The sequence below is a fragment of the Cryptotermes secundus genome, unplaced genomic scaffold (assembly GCF_002891405.2).
Source record: "Cryptotermes secundus unplaced genomic scaffold, Csec_1.0 scaffold446, whole genome shotgun sequence".
Taxonomy (NCBI): domain Eukaryota; kingdom Metazoa; phylum Arthropoda; class Insecta; order Blattodea; family Kalotermitidae; genus Cryptotermes; species Cryptotermes secundus.
Window position 1 is genome coordinate 1,472,905 of NW_019731271.1, and position 21,108 is coordinate 1,494,012.

At 41.1% G+C, this 21,108-nt stretch overlaps 1 protein-coding gene across 4 annotated transcripts in view; it reads left to right on the top strand.

The window, feature by feature from the left end:
* The window catches only part of LOC111866812 (serine/threonine-protein phosphatase 2A regulatory subunit B'' subunit alpha), a 116,237-nt gene that overhangs the window by 29,307 nt on the left and 65,822 nt on the right, over positions 1 to 21,108 (top strand). For 3 of the 4 annotated variants that reach the window (XM_023856091.2, XM_023856093.2, XM_023856095.2), the window contains exon 2: positions 6,248 to 9,664. In XM_023856091.2, the coding sequence (XP_023711859.1) occupies positions 7,091 to 9,664 (2,574 nt within the window). In that variant the 5' untranslated portion in view covers positions 6,248 to 7,090. Of the gene's footprint in view, positions 1 to 6,046; positions 6,069 to 6,247; positions 9,665 to 21,108 lie in introns of those variants that run through there. The other variant, XM_023856094.2, reaches the window with a different exon arrangement.

Sequence of the window (21,108 nt, forward strand, 5' to 3'; positions counted from 1 at the left end):
TTGAAGGTTCCCAGGCAGTGCCCGTTTGTCCTTCTGGTAAAGATAGAGTATATAATCTTTTTTTTTTTTGCTAACGTTGGGAGGGCTATAATAGGGCTTCATGTGAGGCATGCAGTGCAAGGTGGAATTTGGGTACCAACTCAGCATTTGCTCTAGGACCGAGGAAAACCACGGCAAAATGGAAAGATATATTCGACATCGGAGTAATGGCTCAGACCGCATAGAGAACATCACGTCGTAGTCATAGATTGCCGGCCATTGCCTAGCAACACCCGGCTCTTCTCGTACCGCAATTTTGGCTTTCAGCCATTATGTCAATATTTTTCGAATCCATTCTTTACAATGTTCAAATAGGTTGGTCTAGAAGTAAATACTGAGAAAACTAAGTATATGTCGCTGTCTCGTGACCAAAATGCAGGGCAGAATCATGACATAAAGATAGGAAACAGACGTTTTGAAAGTATGGCACAGTTCAAATATTTGGGAACAACAGATCGAAACCTGATTCAGGAGAAAATTAAGAGGAGATTGAACTCGGGTAATGCTTGCTACTATTCAGTCCAGAACCTTTTGTCTTTTCGTCTGTTGTCCAAAACATAAAAATTAGAATATTCAGAACTATAATTTTGCCTGTGGTTCTGTATGGGTGTGAAACTTGGCCTCTGACATTAAAGGAGGAAAAGTTGGTGGCTCCTCCAGAAGGGCTCAGCTGCATGAGTAAGTAAGTAAGTATTCTTTGCAATATTATAAATACAAACCACTCCGTCCAGTGTGGCATATAAGTTTTTACTACGTTAAAACTTATCTCCCTTACATGTTTCGGTCCTTGCGGGCCATGTTCAGAGGGAACATCATTACAAACTGGAAACTATCATCACAATAGGTGTTTTGATTTAAAATACATACACTTATATCCTATAATGCACAGTACGCACAAAGTCGAACGTTTCACAATCACAGGAGCTTCCTGGTGTTGTAAAGTTTTTAAAAGTTTCTAGATGTTATTTAAAAAACCTTTATTGTCAATAGTTAATTTTTTTTAACCATGTAGGTTCGTGTCCGTACTCCTATTGTCCTTCTTGTATGGGGCAGATTTTGTGCCGCCTGNCAGGCGGCACAAAATCTGCTGATATCTATAGACATAGGGCGAGTAACCCTGAGAATTTAAGATTTTAAAATTTAGGGAGAAAAATATTTAAAGGAATTTTAAAAATTGGAATTGAAGCTTTTTAAAAGTGCCAGTTCATGAAAGTCAAAATTGACGTGTGTAGGTAACAAAGATAATGTACAAATCAGACAGAAATCAGCGAAGTAGATTCTGTTAGCAACGACGAAGGAAACAATTGGGAAGACCTGTGTTTTTAAATTTTAAACTAAGTGCAGTGTAATAGGTACGTGAGTGTATACACCTGATGATGGCCGTTTGCGGCCGAAACATGTAGTGCAGAAGAAAACAAGACGAAAGACCTATAATAAATTGTTGCGCTTAAGACGGAGTTTATGTCATATATTCTTTGCAATGTTCAGTGCCTCATTGGCATTTATGCTCATATATTTGAGATATAAATCTATTGGTGCAAGGCTGTTCACATTACAAAGAGCTGGGAATTGTCGAATTTCATTAAGTATTTACCATATGTAAAAGCGATTACGTAGAAATTGTGGGTGAACCAGGGCTATGTATTGTTAGATAACCATTACTCAAACTTTTTGAGAAAATTTAAGTTCAGTTTGAGCTTCATGTAAATTAAGGGTTATGCTGGACCAGTATGAACCAAATTAGATTCCCCTGAGAAATTTTAAGGTGGACGACCCAGTAGGCATACCAGACTTAATTGAAATCGCTTTAAGCTCTTCCGACGACGATACACGTGGGCAAACGGGAGGACAGTACCACCCCCTAGTGCGGTTATGAAATTCGCGGAATGGAAACATAATAAAACATTTAACGTATACTGGTAATATGACGTAAACATATCTTCGTAGTAACTGTTAACGCTCTACTGTACTCTTCCTTGGCATATATACCTATAGGTAAAGGTTGAGGTGGAATCTTAACCTCTTTGGCACTTGTTATCCTGGATTTTTGGAAGCATTGTTTTCGTTCCTTTATTGCCTAACTCTTCTGGAATATCCCCAGATTAGTGAATGCGAAGGCTAGGCATGTTCAGTTCATTGCTCAGAAAGTGTCTCGTTAAGCCGTATCTTCTTTCAACAAAGTGTAACAACTTCCCATTGTTCCAAGCTCGTTAACACATTCTCTTGATGATGGATTTGGGCGTGCATGGCCTCTGACTTGGTCCCTGAGATATTCCCCAAAATAACGCGACGGTATCTTTTTTTCTTCATAAATTTACGTCACGCACACAACAGAAAGGAATAGTAGCCCGGCCAGTGACAAAGGTCGTATTGAGTAGCATGTTCCTAGGCAAACTGTGGAACTGAACAAGCAGCGTTCTGGATTTGTATTCGATAGGCATTCCGCTGGCTTCTGAGTCGGGACACTGGTTACCATGACTCAAGTTTTTCGTGGTTTCACTCAGTCTCTCCCAGACAAATGCTTCGGTAGAACTTTTATTAGGCCACGACCGCTTCTTTCCTTCCGTTTGCAAAAACAGTCCCTTATGTCCGTGGGGTAGGAGGTTGGGTCATCTGGCCGTGGTAGAGATTCGTAGCCAGTCACTTCACTGACTGTCGGAAGTGATTTTTAGCCTACTTTCATTATTCTGAAACAAGAAGTTCCCGGAAGAACCAATCACCTACTTTCCACGTATATGACACGAACTGTACATAATATGACGCTTCCAAAAATTCTTCTGTTGTTGCGTTTATATTCGTTGCCGCATTTAACGTTTTTACCATAGGCCGCGCCATAGCTCAAGCGGTTAGTTGCTGGCTTCCCACCGCGGCGTCCCTGGTTGGATTCCGGGTCTGGTCAAGTGGGATTTGTGGTGGACAAAGTGGCGCTGGGGCAGGTTTTCTCCGAGTACTTCGGTTTCCCTTGCAAATCTTCATTCCACTAGTTGCTCCACAATCACCCTCACGTATCATCTGGGGCTGGTACAATAGGCCAGAAGTGGCCGCAGTACAAGGAACTTAGTCCCACACCACTAGCATAAAAAAAAGTTTTTACCAAGCCATTGCCCTGCAAGAATAAGGGGTTACAAAGACACACAGACGGATGGGAAGGGTTTATGAAATACCCCGTTGTGATGGGCTCATGTGCCATGATGTACTCGTACATACCAAGTTCCATAAAGATTGATTTTGGCATTAAAATTTGGTAGGGATAGACACACGGAGGGCTTAGTGATCTCATAAGCCTAATTCTGTGTTTTAAAAATAAGGGAAGTAAGCTAAAAATTAACAATGATATCACACCAGCGACATGTACGGTCACCTATCACTAACAAAACCTGCCCTCTTAACTGCTGATATTATTCTCTTATCTACGAAGAACCCCTTACCGAATGATTCACATTCCCCTTTCCATACAAAAATTTAGATATATTAGCCTGCTGGTTCTTTGCCAACTGTGCCCCATCTGACCTCCTGTACTCTCACTAAATCTACTTATATTTTGATATTTCTTTCACAACTGTCATGAGCGAACCTGCTTCTAACATTCCACATACCAAATCCCATGTCCATTTTCCTTAGCTTAGATCGTTTATCTAAAGAATCCGTCCAGGTTCGAGGCCCTTTGTGACATTTCGTAACAAGTTCATTTTTTATGTGAGGAGTTGTTAGCCCCACGCCCAACCAGCTAGCTGGAGGACCACCCTTTATCGGCTGTCCGCGACTGTTTTTCAATGTATTCGCATCTACTTTCCATATCCGGAGGCCGTCTCCTCCATCCTCAACCTGAGGACGCGCCATGGCATGGTGACAAGTGGCCCACCTGACACCAGCCCTCCAAATAATAATCACCCAGTGCTACACCGTGCCGTTAACTAGTTGTTTCCAGTATGCACGGAAGAACTTATTAGCAGGGTAAATCATAGTAGGACAACTTACACCGTACATTTTATAGTTCTTCAAATATAATTTAATAATAATGAGTGGGAATGACTGATTTACAATAAATTTGGTGTCTGCGGTCTGTACCGAAGTTTATCTGGTGAATTTATTTCAGTCCGTAGGGAATCGCTATACTCCGAAATATTTTCCAACATTGTAGGCTGGATTAACTTCTTGTTCCTTCCATGCATGTTACACGTCTCGTATTCCGAGTAGAACATACTCGTCAATGAGGTGCAAAACTACATTCGGTACAAATATCTTAAAATCGCATCGAACGCATTGAAAGTGTTTCACTGAATGGATGAGTCAGTGAGACGCTGGCTGGAAACTTGTTTACGTACATATTTATCGGATCTTGAGGGACAGAAGGAATTAGAGTTGACTTCCGAAAACTCTAATCTTTGGATTCCGACTCGTCTGGGTAGCTCAGAAGCAGCCAAGACAAGCAACCTCGCAAACACTGCTAACTACACTGAGGATTGTAGCAGGCAGCAACCGTGCTCGCGGTGCTAAGAATATAGCAGTGGGGGCTGTGAGAGCCCATATTTGGCAGTGCCCCCGCCCGCCCCATGTGCTGCTGTGCTGCTGCTCTGCTCCGCGACAGCTACAAACTCATTCTTCGGGCGCAGCAGCTTTACTTTTGCTTTTCTTTTTTCTCTGTCCCAACTCATCTACTGCTGATGAGAAGGGGACGTCTTCTCGGATACTGACTTGCTTCGTAATGAGGTCGCCAGCCGTGGTAACTTCCTGGTATAGTCATTGGTCTATTTAGCGGTGAAATGAAAACGAAATTATGACTAAAACTGTTACAAAGGAACGGCGAAAGCGACCGTTCTTCCCCCCCCCCGGGTTTTCTTATTTTTATGTTTATTTGTAGTATATTTAACCGCGCTGTCAATAACTCAGGCTACATAACGCCGAATGACTGCATTTAAAAGGATGTGTAGGGAAGCAGTCATATCCAAATTTAAGGCACCGTGACGGTATTTTTTCTCTCGACACTGCCGAAAACTACAAAAATGAGTAATCTGTCACGGCCGAGATTCGAACCGTAAAAAGTAAAGTAAAGCTATTCCTGTAACAGGCCATGAAGGCCCATAGGGTTGTGAGACGTTGAGGTCCCACATTATCTAGACAGTCGGCTCAAAGATGGCGGTAAGGTTGTCAGCCTTACGCGCCGGCCGCGATTTTCTCCCCAGGAAAATTATTTAATTCCTGGTACTCATTTCTGTTAGAGGCTGAGTGAACCCCAGGGCCATAGTGTGGATTAGGTCAATTGAAAAAATCCAGTGACCTCATCGGTATTTGAACCTGCGACCTTCCGACTTGTAGCATAGTGCCTCAACCACTACGCTACCGCGTGCCCCCCAATTTACTTTTTACACTAAGAGCTGGTTATAATCGCCTAACAGACGGCGAAAAGCGGAGCAGAAAAAGAGAGAACACTGTACGAAAGGATTTTATATATGTTATGTGGATGTTAAACTCCTAAGAATTGTATTCATCAAGGAATCTTATGTGCTTTTAAATAGCGAAAAGGGCGATAAATTTAGTAAGCAATTAAAAGTTAAATGAATAGATAGGTGGTAACACTTCGAAAGAATGCGCCACCTCAAACTTCAGCTAAGCAGGTTTCTCCGAAATGTTGATACTTATTACACGCCTCACATTCCAGAAGGTCCCAGTCGTAACATTCGCCGTCTGCAGAGGCTCAAATCTGACAAGCATATGCTTTGTCAATTTCCATTTTCCCAGTCTGTTTACTGTTTTTGGTCAACCAGAACTACATTACGATGAATTATAAAGTGGGAAGGAAGAGGTTGTAGGATTTGGTCCACAAATTGGTCCGTTTTTAATTCTCACTGTTTAGCCATCAAGTCGGTCGAGCATTGCGATGGATGTTCGCAGCAGCGCCAAGGCAATAACAGCTGCATGCATGGAAACATTCCCCGGAAGATATAAACATAAAGACAACCACGTCGCCAACTCGGAGTGAAGATGAGCGGAGGTGGAGAGGGAGCAGGTTTTGTTTTTGTGCCTTGCAGGTAGGGTAGAATACTGTCCCCTTAAATCCCGAAATCGACTGTTCCTTCCACCCCCCTCTCCCCGCTTTTCTTCTTTTAAAGTTTATGACCGTGTTACTTCTCTCTTCTACGGCTCTGTGTGTGTAAATGCCGGTTGCTCCCGTGTTACTAGAGGGGTTTATTTTTGTCTTCATGTGCAGAGAAAACATCATGGGTCGACGCCAGACATTCTCCTCTTGGCCGCGGTTCCTGCTCCTGCTGCTGATGCTGTTCGTTCCACCTCTGCCGCCACCGTCCCCACCACCAACATTGCTCGAGATTGATGCTGCCACTAAGTCTACGGTCTTAGTACAGCCCCGTCGTCGTCACCGGTATCACTTCTTGTTAAAATTGAGTGCAAGAAATAGGGAGCAAGTGAATCATCGTTTGAAGATAATGTTTTGCTGAAAGTTTACATTATTTTATTTACAGTTTCAGTACTGTGTCCGAAAGCGTTGTTTAGGCGTACGTATGTTTCCCAGCTACAGGATATGCGCAGTATTCAATAGTAAATTCAAATACTTTCTGAATCCTACGAGGTATGAAAATGAGTGTTAATTAGTGGCTGTGTGTTCGGGATTGTTACCCTGTGTTTTGGAAATTGAGATGATTTCCTAATGTGTAATTTATATTTACACTTGTAACGTGTGGGGGAGTCGTATAACATTGACGTTTATATGTAAAATATAGTGGGATTTTAGTGATTTGTGCGGAAACGTCTGAATAATAACGTCCCTGGAGTGTTCGGTGCTTATCAGTTATCAGTGATGAATTCCGTTTCATTCGCATGAAGATTATTAGAAAAAATAGCTGCCTCAGGAAATAATCAGTGAATTATAATCGTTATAGAAATTAAGAGAACGATTTTAAAGATATAGAAAAGTCTAGGTGTAGAAATCACGTGTGCCCCGTATCGCAGTTTGAAATCGAAATAGAAGAGAGAGACACATAAAGTTTTCAGAATGGGCAGGCCTTACTGCCCATGAAATAATGTCTGCCATGAAATGAACTCGCCTGATCACCATTTTCAAGACGTCGACTCGCCGTCGTCGCCATCTTTGGCGCCTGGTGCAGTTGCCGTGCCGTCACGTTTGCAGGTCGCTCGCTCTGTGACGCGTTATGCCTCTTGCATGGTAGATCCTCGTCCAGGTCGTGCTGTACATTACCCTGATTTGAATGCCTGTCTCGTTAACGAGGGTCGACCCGAGCCCGTCGATTGCAATACAGTTCATTTCGGTTATGCGATTCCTGTATCTGTTGTTCCGCTTCCGGAAGAACCAGAACTCGCAGAATTAGTATTAGATCCAACTCCTGATCTAACTCCAGAGGCTGTTTCTTACCTCTTGAGACATCATCCACAGCTGAGACAAGAAAACAGCGATAGTCGAGGGAGTCACGATTTAAACGGGGGCAACGAGAATATCAAAATGGCAGCGACTGCCAAACACGAACACCTTCGAAGTAGAGATGGTGGGAAGTTCGTTGCGGAACCGGAAGAAGATATAGCCGCAATCGCAAAACAAATTTCGGACCACGCGGAAGCCATTTATCAGACATGGAAATCACGAGGATTAGCACCAGCAGAAATTCTGACATGCCACAGTAACGTAACTGCAGCAGACAAATTCGGATCAGCATTAACACCTCAGACTTCACAAACATCGCCCCATCAACCAAAACTATCGCCAATGAAGTCTGCTGTGCAAACAAAATCATCCCCTGTAAAGACCCCATCGAAGTCTTATAGTACCACGACTTCTCAGCAGACTTCTTCCGTTACAGTAGACCTTCTTGCCTCTGCACCGTCGTTGGATGCAAATAACCTTGAACAGCTGGTGAATAACTTTGTGGTCGAGGATAAAGCGAGACTGGCAGCAGCAAGACAGCAACAGAAATCATCGCCCTCTAAACCTCTTCCTTCATCCATTCAGTTCGCCCTCCAAAAGTTCGAAAAACAAGCCCCATCAGACATACAACCACCCATATCGAAATCGCCACCATCATCATCATTTGTGAAATCAACAGGGACACATCTTGAGATGAAATCTCAACCTGTGCAAAAGAAATCTTCCACTATTAGCACGTACGCATCCCATCTCAACAGGAGTCCTACAGCGTCTGCTCTATCTTCAGCTTCCCAGCAGATAACTCCAAGCATGAAATCTTCCACTCCTATACATCGTCAGAGTTCAGTTCAGATTAACACAATTGAAACTACTTTACCGCAAGACCTGCAACAGCCAAAACGATCATCAATCGAAACTAGTTCAGAAAAAAGCATAGTATCACCGGCGCCGTCGTCATCGGGTTTAACCACCTGGCCACTAAAAAATAAATCCGTAACAATCAGTGGTGGTAATGACAGGCGCAGTACTGGTATTGCAGTCAACTCGGCTGGCCCTGACGTCTCTAATAATAGAAAAGACGATGCAGTATCATCCAGTGGGAAGTACGCGACTTTACCGTCCAATAAATCCAACAGTATCGCGAAGGACGCTGTTGCATACCTCGATGAAGTGGCAAGAGAAGAAGAACGCCTTATTAATGCTTTAAAAACTGGAATTATTATTGCTGAAGATCCAACTAAAGTGACAACCACCGGCAATACAATTTCTAATAAGAAGACTAGTGGCCTGCAAAAAAAGTCATCCACCAAAGATAGTAAAGTTAGTTCGGCAGTGAAGAAAATAAAGAAGCAGCAGACGACGGAGACTGTCACACAAAAAATTTCTGTGACTGTTACAGGGGCTCAGACAAGACAGAGCCCTGAGGTACCAAGCACTATAACTCAGGTCCCCTCGCCAGCTCTTTCGACAGTTGCAACTCCTCTAACGCAGTCCTTCATATCCTCGCCAGTATCCAAATTGTCATCTACTTCGACGGATTCTGAAGCTCCAAAATCGCAAACGACCCAACCATTGCCTGTTCCTAGCAGCAAGGATGAATTGGACAAGTCTTCACTTTCCAGTCTTTCAGTTGTAGATTATGCCAAAGTTCGTTATCGTGCCGCCCAGCAGAATCCTTTGACGCAACAGAGACTTGAAGATGTGAAACAGTTCGAACAGCAGAGAAGTATAACAGGAATTGCAAGTGTCAGTGGCGGTACATCTGTAGATAGCAAACATTTACATCATAATGAAGTGATCCCTGTGGCTCGAAATAGGTTCCAAGTTAGTCCGAGATCAACCGGTACCGATAGTTCCTCGTCTGTCACATCTCCAGCAGAGAACTGGCGCCCAGATTGGCTTTCTGGAAGTCGTGTTGGGGGGGACGATGAAGCTCCACAAGCAAAACGGAGGTTTGGGTCTCCAGCAACAAATTTAGCCAGACCAGTTCGTCACCCCCACGTAGATTCCCATCCACCACACCAAGAAAATGCCATCCAGCAGCGACCACGAATAACAGGAACCGTAGGTGGAACAAATCCAGTACGACCGTTCCTTACCAGAGGGTCAGTAGCCGAACGCGTCCTCATATTCGAGAAGTGCCCAAGTGAACTACTGCTGGAGAAAAGAAGCAGAGGAGCTCCGGCAATCACTACCTGGAGAACCGGACATGACGTTCACACAAAAGCACAGGTTCGTAATATTTCATACTATATGCATGTAAACAGATGTATGTTTAGGATTCTGTTTGGACTTTCTCAGTACTCAGCTTAATTTAGGAATTTTCTAACAATGAAGAATGACAAAAAAAATTGTAAATGTTTATGAGCAGTTAGGATGAAATCAAGTTACAAGTAGTCCTTCCAGTATTTGCAGTTATATTAAATGTTGCTCAAGCGGTTAGTTGCTGGTTTCCCATCGCGGCGGCCCGGGTTCGATCCCGGGTCTAGTCAAGTGAGATGTGTGGTGGACAAAGTGGCGCTGGGGTTGGTTTTCTCCGAGTACTTCGGTTTCCCCTGCCAATCGTTATTCCACCAAATTCTCCATCATAATCACGCGGGAGCAGGCTACATTAGGCCAATCAGTGGCCGCCTAGCCGAGTGGACCCAGTTGGGATTCCACCCCCCTCCCCACTAAACGAATTAAGAAACAAAATATATTTAATGTTTATAGTTGATAATGTAGCAACTTCTCAAATTTATAAGTAATCGTAAACAAATAATTACAGATTAATTTTAGAAAGTAGGATTTGTCAGCTGCAAGGATATGCAGTGTCGAACAGGACAGCTAGTAAATGACTTCGGAAAGATATACAAAGTGGCAGTAATAATATGTTCGGGGTAAGGGAAGAAAATCAACTTCCGAACCAGCCAGATACAAAGCTGCAGTACTGACCAGTCAGTCTCACTTTTCGACTAGATGGTACAAATTTGAAAGAAAATGGATTCGTCAAACACAGTGGACACTAATTTTTCATATTGAAGTAAAGAAGAATGGGAGTAGCTCATTCATAACAGCGTGACATAAATACATTCAGCTTTCATTGATAAATAAACGGAATTAAAATTTGCGAGGTTTTATCTGTGAGACATTGGAGAGGGTCAACATATCTCTTCACTTTTCACTTCTCAATTTTTCCAGTTTTCTACGGCGAATCTGATGGGCAAGGCATATAGCATGTACGAGAATATGAGAAATGCATGCAAAATTTAAGTCAGAAAATCTTTAGTACTTGGATTAAAGAAGGTGGCGGACTTTTTTAGATTGTGTAATGAACTTCCAGGTTTTAAAAAGAGATGGAATTTCTTGACTGATTGAATAACTGTTAGCTTTTCTGCCCCATGAAATTAACGTACCTACCTACCTACCTACCTACCTACCAACTCCATCAGGCAGACTACAATTTGCCTCTGTCTATCTTACTTCCATGTTAAGTGAGTTCCTTGTCACCATGGCATGGCGCATCCTCAATTGCGGGTGGAGGAGACGGCCTCCAGATATGGAGGGTAGCTGTGAATATATGTAATTAGCAGTCATGAACGGACGACAAGGGGAGGTCCTGCAGCTTAGACGTTGGGCATGGGGCCACAACTCCTAGATGTAAAATAGTTTTGTTATAAAATGTCACAAAGGGCTTCGGACTTGGGACGGATTCTGTGGATAAACAACCGAAGCTAAGGAAAACGAGTATGAGATTTGATACGTGGAAAGTAAGAAGTATGCGATATACAGGATGGGTTCGCTCATGACAGTTGCGAAAGAAATCTCAAAATATAAGTTCGATTTAGTGCGAGTACAGGAGGTCAGATGGGACAGAGGTAGCACCGAACCAGCAGCCGAATAATATACATATCTCTGTGTAAAGGGAAATGAGAATCTTGAATTAGGTACAGTTTTTTTTTTTTACATACTAGAATCATATCGACAGTTACGAGGGTAGAGTTTGTTAGCAGATTTCGACGTAAAAGAGGGACTGCTCATCAGAACTTTTACATTCGTCAGATACTCTAGGAAAAACGAAAATACAATGAGACAGTATTTAAGCTATTTGTAGAATTCAAGAAAGCTTATGATTTAATTAGGAGGGAAGTACTGTACAGTATTCTCATAGAGTTTGGTGTACCTCTGAAGCCTGTTAGGCTTATTAAAAAGTGTTTAAATGAAACGTATGGTAAAGTCCGTTTAGCTAAACATTTGTCTGATAATTTTCCTATCCAGAATGGTGTAAAACAAGAAGATGCTTTATCGCCACTGCTTCTCAACTTTGCTTTAGAGTACACCATTAGGTAGGTAAAGGAAAGCCAAGTGGGACTGAAATTAAATGAGACACATCAGCTGCTGGTCTATACTGATGATGTGAATCTACTGGGAGATAACATACATAACATAAAGAGAAACGCATAGCCTTTAACTGACGCTAATAAGGATGTTGGTCTGAAAGTAAGCACAGAGAAAACTAAGTATATGTTGCTGTCTTGTCACCAGAGTGTAGGACAGAATCATGACAGGAATATAGCAAACAGATGTTTTAAAAATGTGGCACAGTTGAGATATTTTCAATTCAGTTCGTGTTTATTTACATGAAAACTTAACAGCACAGTGGCCTATTACAAAGTTAACACGAGTACATAGAAAGACACACAAATAATTAAAAAAGTACGAAATAAGGGAGTCTCTATAAAGGCAATAACTACAACAAATCAAAATTTGATTCAGGAGGAAATTAAGAAGAGATTGAATCCAGGTAATGTTTGTTAGTATTCGGTTCAGAATTTTTTATCTTCTTCTCTGCTGTCCAGAAACATAACATTTTTAACATAAGAAAAACTATAATTTAGCATGTGGTTCTGTATGGGTATGAAACTTGGTCTCTGGCGTTAAGGGAGGAATATAGACTGAGGGTGCTTGAGAACAGGGTGCTGAGGAGAATATTTGGACCGAAGAGGGATGAAGTGACAGGAGGTTGGAGAAAACAGCATAATGAGGAGCTTCATAACTTGTACTCTTCGCCAAGTATAATTAGAATGATGAAGTCAAAGACGGTAATATGGGCAGGGCATGTAGCACGATTGGGAGAGAAGAGGAATGCATGTAGGATATTGGTGGGAAAACCAGAAGGAAAGAGAGCACTAGGAAAACCAAGATGTAGGTCTGTGGATAATATGAAAATGGATTTTAGAGTGATAAAATAGGGTGTTATGGACTGAATCGGTCTGGCTCAGGATAGAGACCAGTGGAGGGCTCTTGTAAACACGGTAATGAAACTGCGAATTCCATTAAATGTTTGTAACTCCTTGACTCATCGCAACTGGTGACTTCTGAAGAAGGGCCCGGCTTCATGGAGTTCGTTTCCCTTATTACAAATTCTCATTATCGCATGTTAATTTTGGTGGTGCCATCATTTCCATTTTCGGCGTTGCGACATCTGCTTTTGGTATGATGACGATGAAATATATAAGTTTAACAATATTTAGCACACAGCGTTCACTAAAAACTGAACACAAAAGTAAAACAATTGAAATGTTATAAAACAAAAGGACATTTTTCTTATCTGGTAAACATCGATATACTCCCGCGGCCCAAGGCACGAGTAGAATAGGCAACATTTGTACGCACTGTGAATTCGAGGTGAGCACTTAAAAAGATATGAGATTTCAAAATTAACAGCAGAATTAACTTTGTCAGTAAATGTCCTTGGACGCCATTAAATTGTTTATGACTTCCATTTTGTGTAAACGAATAGAAATCCTTAGTAGAGTATTTTAGGAAAAAAATCGTCAATTTGTGTTTTTGTCTTCATATTAATTGCTTTTAATTGTGTATTTTTTTTCCCCTTGGCCCTGCAGCCCCAGTGGGCCTAGGCCTACCTCCACGAACTTCTCCGTTCACTTCGGTTTTTCTAGATCATACACATTCGGTAGGACTCCTTGGGCGGGTGATCAGCTCGTCGCAAGGCTCTACCTGTACACAAACACAGAAAAACGCACACACACAAACTAAACATCTATGCCCTGAGTGTGATTCGAACCCACGATCCCGGTTTCCAAGCAAGCGAAGACTGTACATGCCTTAGAGCGCTCGGCTACCGTGACCGACAGTTGTGTATTTAATAGCCCAATTATAAGAGAGGTTCAGTGAAGGTGAAAGCAAGGAAATAATTTTTACATTTTCAGATATTGATTTGAGATCACGAATCGGAATATTCTGTTCGTATTTCTTTTTTTCGGTAAAATATAAGTGTCTATTATTCCTAATACCACAAAGTTAGCTTAGAAACAGTCTCAGTGTCAAGATGATATATATATATATATTTTTTTTTTTCCTATGGCGCTACAGCCCCAATTTTGGCCTAGGCCTACCCTCCATGAAACTCTCCGTTTCACTTCGGTTTACTAGATCTTACACGTACGGTAGGACTCATTGGGCGAGTATTAAGCTCGTCGCAAGGCCTCTACCTGTAGACAAACACAGAAAAACGCACACAAACATCCATGCCCTGAGTGGGATTCGAACCCACGATCTGTGTTTCCGAGCGAGCGAAGACCGCTCGGCTACCGTGACCGGCATCAAAATTATATACCGTAAGAAAAACTTTCAATCTAAGTAACAAGACACTTATTACAGACTGAGATTTTAGGTTCTCACAGCTGTAAATGATATGTAAATGATATGATTACGTTCTTCCTCCGAAAGATTGGTACACATTTGCAAAGCTATAGTGTATGTCGTCACAAGCCAGAAGACCGTGACCTTGTTACAGATTCTTTACTCAGTTGAGCGGGTACTTGGTGTTGCTGCTCGAGGTGTGTTTTATCGCGATTTGATGTTTCTGATGCATTGAGCAGAATATATGAATTTAGTAATTCGACCTTGTTTATGCAGTATATAAATTGTACTGTTGAATGATTAGCGACGCACATTTGCTGCGAGAGGAACCATATAAGGATCTGATCTTTTTCAGACCCGTTAGGAAAATGCTGCTATGGACCCGTTACCTGGAAATGGATCACTGGTTTCCAGATTATCATTCATAACTACATATCCTGGTGTTCTACGCTATATAACCTACGCAACTGAGAAAGAATCGTTAAATAAAACAATAACGGAAGTGGCTGTATATAGGATCTTATGAACCTTCTGGTTCCATAAAGTTAGTGAATTCCTTGGCTAACTGAGGGACTCTCGACTATTCAACGAAGCCCCCGGACCAGCAAGTTAGTAAGTTCCCCTCTTTAATGGGGCATTTCCGGATATTTTCTAGAATTTTATTTTCATTACGCCAATGTATGATTCTACACCGAAGAATCGATTAAGTGAATTTACTTCACCTTCCTTATTTCGAAAAGTAAATAAATAAAAGAAGGCTTATATCACCTTGCTGTGCCCCCCCCCCAACGTTGCTAGGCAGTGGTTTGGTAAATACGTTTCCGCAGCCACGAACACGCGCGCACAATAGAAGTGTTGGCCACGGTGTTTTCTATGCGGTCCGTGTCGTATTAAATACTAAACATTTAGTGAGAGAAGATTTCTACCAGAAGGACGATGAGACACTGCCTGGGAACTTTCAGAACTGACGGAAAAGTTTTCCTTTCAACCTTCCAAAATATAGTGTCTTTCACTACTTCTCCAGTACTTTTTCTTCTCTCTCTCTCTTTCAGTTTTAAAAATTATTTTTGGTCACATGGAATGCAGATTAATATTCAGTTTTTGCGGCAATCGGTTTCAGTGAAACCGGGAAGAAAAAAGGCAAAGGCTTTGTCATAATTTATTTATATGAAAGTTACGTTGTAACTAGCCAGTTAAGTCTCTGGAGCAGAGCCCTTACTGAGAAGCTAATAGTGGCTCATCTTGTCAAGAAATTCTCCGTCTTTCGTATAACTAGAATGTTTATTACCATATTCACAAGAGGCCACCACTGGATTCCATTCTGAGCTCTTTATTCTAGCATACGAGTACCTCACATCCTGTTCCTTTAGGATCTACCGTACTTCCTCTTACTATGCCTACATCTCGCACATAGTTTTCGTCTGTCAGTTTTCCGACTAAAATTTTGTGTATGATGCTACGTTCGGACTGCTCTAGGTGCTATGTCAGTGGCTTCTCGCGTTATTATTCCTTTTCAGGTTCAAAGGCTATCGGATACAGAGGAAAAGAAAACATGAGAAACAACGACTTCCATTACTTCCTACATTCTCTTTCGGGAAGTGCGTAGCTATGAAGTGACATGAGTAAAGAAAGGAATCTTACAGTGTTGAAACAGCAGTAGACCTTGCACCCACTCACATCCAGTATTATCTTAAGTTTGCTCAGTATAAAAAATAACCTTCGGAATTTCACAAAGACAGCCGTCAGCGCAATAATGCTGGGCGTCATAAGGTGCAGCTTTCGAAACTGACATTTCCCTACTAAATTTTATAAACACGTGATCATGACTGAGCCCTTACTGATTATGGGCAGCAAATGTGGTGCACGTGGTTTTAAGAAAGAACATTCCATAGTTCTTAATTTAGACTAGGCTCCGTCTGTGAAGTAACCCTAGAACTTAGAAATTTATAAACAAGCAGGTTACTCAGATAGACTTGAAAGGATTCTGACGATGGTGTATACTGTACTTATTTTGGCTTATTTTGGACTTCACCCATCGTCTGGTATGTAAAAGAGAAAAGACCACGACGTTTCGGAGACTGGATCTGTCTCCGTCTTCAGGTGGATAGGGAAGGATAAACCTACTCAGTTGGGCCCAGTGATTGAGACTAGCTCTTTCTAGCGGGCCCAACTGAGTAGGTTTATCCTTCCCTATCCACCTGAAGACGGAGACAGATCCAGTCTCCGAAACGTCGTGGTCTTTTGTATTTTACATACCAGACGATGGGTGAAGTCCAAAATAAGCCAAAAGAAGTAAAGCAGGTTATTGATAGAACATGCGTCCGAACGTTGTAGCAAGATCACGGCAAATTTTTCTTTCCCTTAAAAAAGATCATAGCAAAGATACAAACAGAGAAGTAGACACCATGCGAATTAACCAGTAACTTGTAGGACTTGATATTCGCACAGCGGTGGTTATGCAAATTTCTATTTTCTGGGGTACATTGCCGTATAGTCATGTTCAGTGTCGGATAGTTAACAAAGAGAGCTTTGCATGCTGCCGCCTGTTTCATGCTAGTTTCTTGCTTGTCTTATTCTTCGACGCTGAAGATGGAAGCGACATGTTCTTTCGAAATGTAGTTTGACTTTTTGATGGAATATACGGCGTTATATCCCAGAAGATAGAACACTTCTACCTAGTAATCTGATTAAGTAGACGTTACTGTTGGTTCGAAGCATTTACACAAACGATGTAAGCATACTAATTAACTGCCAGACAGTATGGAAAATCAGGTTTCGTAACCGTTAAGGCAAAGCTTTCCTTTCGACCATATGTCAGCTGAGCCCAGCCTTTGTATCAAAATTAATACATATGGAATACATTTCATTGTCAATAAAATGAGAGCCGATTAAATTCGGAGATTCGTGCTACCATTTAGTTCCAAATATTCTGCCTACCTGTCGCCTATGTAAACGTGTAAAAATGAAATTTTGCAAAATTATAACTTCACCTGTTGTTTTGTATGCCTGTATACAGAACTTAACAATGACCGTTCAGGCACCGTAAAAGGCAATACTTTTTTGTGTACTTGATCTTCAAGATCTGAGGTCTATGGAGTTATAACTCCACGGAGCTGAATCCTCCTTGAGAAGCCACCATCACTCTCCTGCTCAACAATTTCCTAGTGTTTTATGGAACCTGAATGTCCAATTCTGTGTTCACAAGAATCCGCAAATTTTTCCTATCCTGAGCCAGATTAACCCAGTCCACGCCGTATCATTCCACTTTTATAATATTTTTTTAATACTATCCTTCCGCCTAGGCCGTCCTAGTGGCCCCTTTCTTTTTGACTTCCCCACTAAATCCCTGTACGCATTCCTCTTCCCATCCATGCTTGGCACATGCCCTGCCCAAGTCACCACCCTTCATTTGATCATTCTAGTTGTATTTGGTGAGAAGTACAAGTCATGAAGTCTTCGTTATGAAATTTGTTCAAGCCTAAAAAAATTTCATTTCTCTTGGGTCCAAATATTTTTCTCAGTACCCTGTTCTCAAACACGCTCGGAATACGAGTAAGTTCTTCTCTTCATGTCAAGAGACCAGTTTTCACACCCATACCAAACAACAGACATATGTATAGTTCTGTATATTTTAATCTTTACAATTTTATAAAACAGACAAGGAAACAGAAGTCGTTCAACTGAGTCTAGCAAGCGTTACTCGAATTTAATCTGCTCATAACTTCTATTTGAATCAAATTTTGATTTGTTACTGTCGTTTCCAAATATTTTAACTTCGTCACATTTTCAAAGGATCTACTCGCAGTGGTTGTCTTCATGTTATTATTTTGCCCAGCATCCTGGTGACGAGACTTAAGCATATTGTCACGCGCTAGAGTGACTACATACGGAGTCTGGAGTGGTAATCCGGTTTATTGGACACTTTATCACACAACCCATGACTACACTTTACAGACCACTGTCACACAAAGACTTGTGTTCCCAGTCACGGTCTGCACTACACTGCTTGGTAGCGTCTTCCAACAGTGGACGGTCCTCAAACTCTCGGCCTCGTGTTCTTGCAGGCTGGCGTCTAACTCATACCAATCTTTTGTTCTTCTAACTGCTGTCTCAACACTCGACTCTCGACTGTACTCGGATTAGTCAGAGTCAGAGTTATGTTATGACCAACGGTCAGTCGGCCAATCTTTCTTGGTGTCAAACCCTAACCTGGGGCCCAAGACCAGATTTTTGTTACTGTCGGACAGTTGCGGGTTTGTTGATGTGAGGCGCTCTCTCTGACGAGAGAACTGGCCTGTCATTTACAATTGCTGGTGGTCCTCGACAGCGCAGTCATATATACCGCTGTAAGAATCAGTAATACATGTCATCTATACGAGTATTTACCTGTCGGTATTCTACATAATCAATTGTCAAAGAGCCGGGTTTCGTGTGGTCACCTGCTGTTTACAGTTATACTTGTAACTATAGTATATATGTATGTATGTACAATATGTAGAAGGCTTGGCGTAACAGATCATGCCTAACTTATGTATACGATACCGATACAAACAACAAAAACAAACTCCGTGGTCTGTAGTCTGCAAACGAACTATACCGACCGAGCGACCGCCGCTTGTCGGCGAAGTTTGTGCCAACTTTTGCGGATAGAGGGTGTCACGTGGTCAGCGCAAGGGATTCCCACGGCCGTTAATCTCGGTTTNGTGGAAAAGTAGCGGCTCCGGTCTAGAAATATGATACCGATACTTAAATTAATTATTTCATGCTCTATCAGATCCATTTTCTTAACTCGAAATGTGCATTTATTTGTCAAATACATTGCTGATATGATGCTCGTTTGCTCAGACTATCAGTTCATCACTCATGGAGCTGAGCCCTTTTCGGGAACCCACAAATTTTGCAGCTACTCAAGAACTTCCCAACATTTTATGGAACCCGGAGGTTCATTGCCGTGTTCTCAAGAGCCCTCCGACTGGTCCCTATCCAAAGCCAGATCAATCCAATCCATCCCATCCCATCCTATCTCTCTAAGATCCATTTTAATATTATTCACCCACCTACGTATTGATCTTCCTAGTGGTGTTTTTCCATCTGGCTTTCCCACAAATATCCTGCATGCATTCCGCTTCTCCCCCATTCGTGCTACATGCCCTGCTCATCTCATCCTCGTTGACTTGATCATTCTAATTATGCTTGGAGAAGAGTACAACCTATGAAGCTCCTCATTATACAGTTTTCTCCAGCCTCCTGTCACTTCAACTCTCTTCGGTCCAAATATTCTCCTCAAGACCCTGTTCTTAAACACCCTCAGTCTATGTTCCTCCTTAATGTCAGAGACCAAGTTTCACACCCATACAGAACGAGACAAACTTATAGTTTTGTGTATTCTAATTTTTATGTTCCTAGAGAGCAGACGAGAAGACAAAAGATTCTGGACTGAATGGTAGCAAACATTACCCGAGTTCAAACGCCTCTTAATTTCCTCCTGAATCAGGTTTTGATTTGTTGTCGTCTTTCCTAAATATCTGAACTGTGCTATATTTTCGAAACATTTGTTGCCTAACTTTATGTCATGATTTTGCCCTGCTTTTGGTGACGAGACAGCAACACATACTTAGTTTTCTCTGTGTTTACTTCTAGACCAACCTCCTTACTAGCGTCAATTAAAGTTTGTGTGTTTTTCTTTTTGAGATCTATGTATATCATCACTAGGGACCGGATTTTAATGCAAATGCATATTTCTTTCTTGCAACCAGAAAGTATGCTCGTTTGGATATATGTATGAATTACTTCATTTCTTAAATTTTGGACATGGTTTGATGGTGCATATAAATGCATATTTTGCCTGTTTTATGAATAAGCATTATATTTTCGAAGGTCTCTATTTATACTGCATATTTCCTTTTTAAAATCTTTATCATATATATTTTTTAATCTTATGTTCAAAATTTCAATCATGGTCGTGTGTATACAATTTTTCTTTTCCGTATTAGAATATGTTGCATAGTTGACTCAACATTTCGTCCTAATTCATGTTTCTGATGCAATACCCAGGACGGGACTTCCCCGATCCCTCTACTCCAGGGGTCTCCAAACTTTTCGAAACGCGGGCCACATAGGTAATTCAGCACTTTCAATGGGCCGGATAAAATGAGAAATTAATAACTCTAGGTATGAGTTTTATTGAAAGCACAGAATTTCATAAACTGAATACAAAGTACATGAGAATAAATTATCGTATATTAATGACAACAGAGAGTAGCAGCAAATGCTCATAATTTCATCACAAAATATAATAAAACAATTAATGTGAATGATGGAACGCTTTTTGCATTCTTAAAATCTGATTAAATTGAGGTTCAAATTTTGAAAAGCTAATCATAAGTATCGAATTTAAATGTTCATCGGGTAAATTTGCCCTGTATTTCGACTTGATGTTCTTCATCTGAGAAAAAGTTTGTTCACACAGATATGTCGTCCCAAAAAAGGAGATAAATTTACAAGCAAATTTCTTTAAATTTGGAAATTGCTCAGAGTTCTGAAATTTATAAAATTCGATCAAATTTCCTTCCTTGTATTTGTATTTAATATGATAATTTTCCTGAAGTTCAATAATTTCCATTTGAATTTGACTTGGGACATCTGCAGCATCACAATCAAACGGATTTTGAAACAGTCCAATTTCCTTAGCACTGGAATCCAAATCAGCCAATCGCTTCTGAAATTGTTCTTTCAAATCTAAAATTGTGAATAATATTAATATTAACATAATATGGAATATCAGTATATTTTAAACACAAACTTAATTAATGAATTTGTAGTCTATGAACAAGTAATTTCTTTACCAGTACTCATTGGAAAATTAGTTCAATTGGCGCATTTCTGCACAATTCTGCATTTCACCAAAATGCAGGGAGAAATCATGACATAAAGATAGGAAACAGATGTTTTGAAAATGTGTCACAGTTCAGATATTTAGGAACAACGATAACAGATCGAAACCTGATTCAGGAGGAAATTAAGAGGAGATT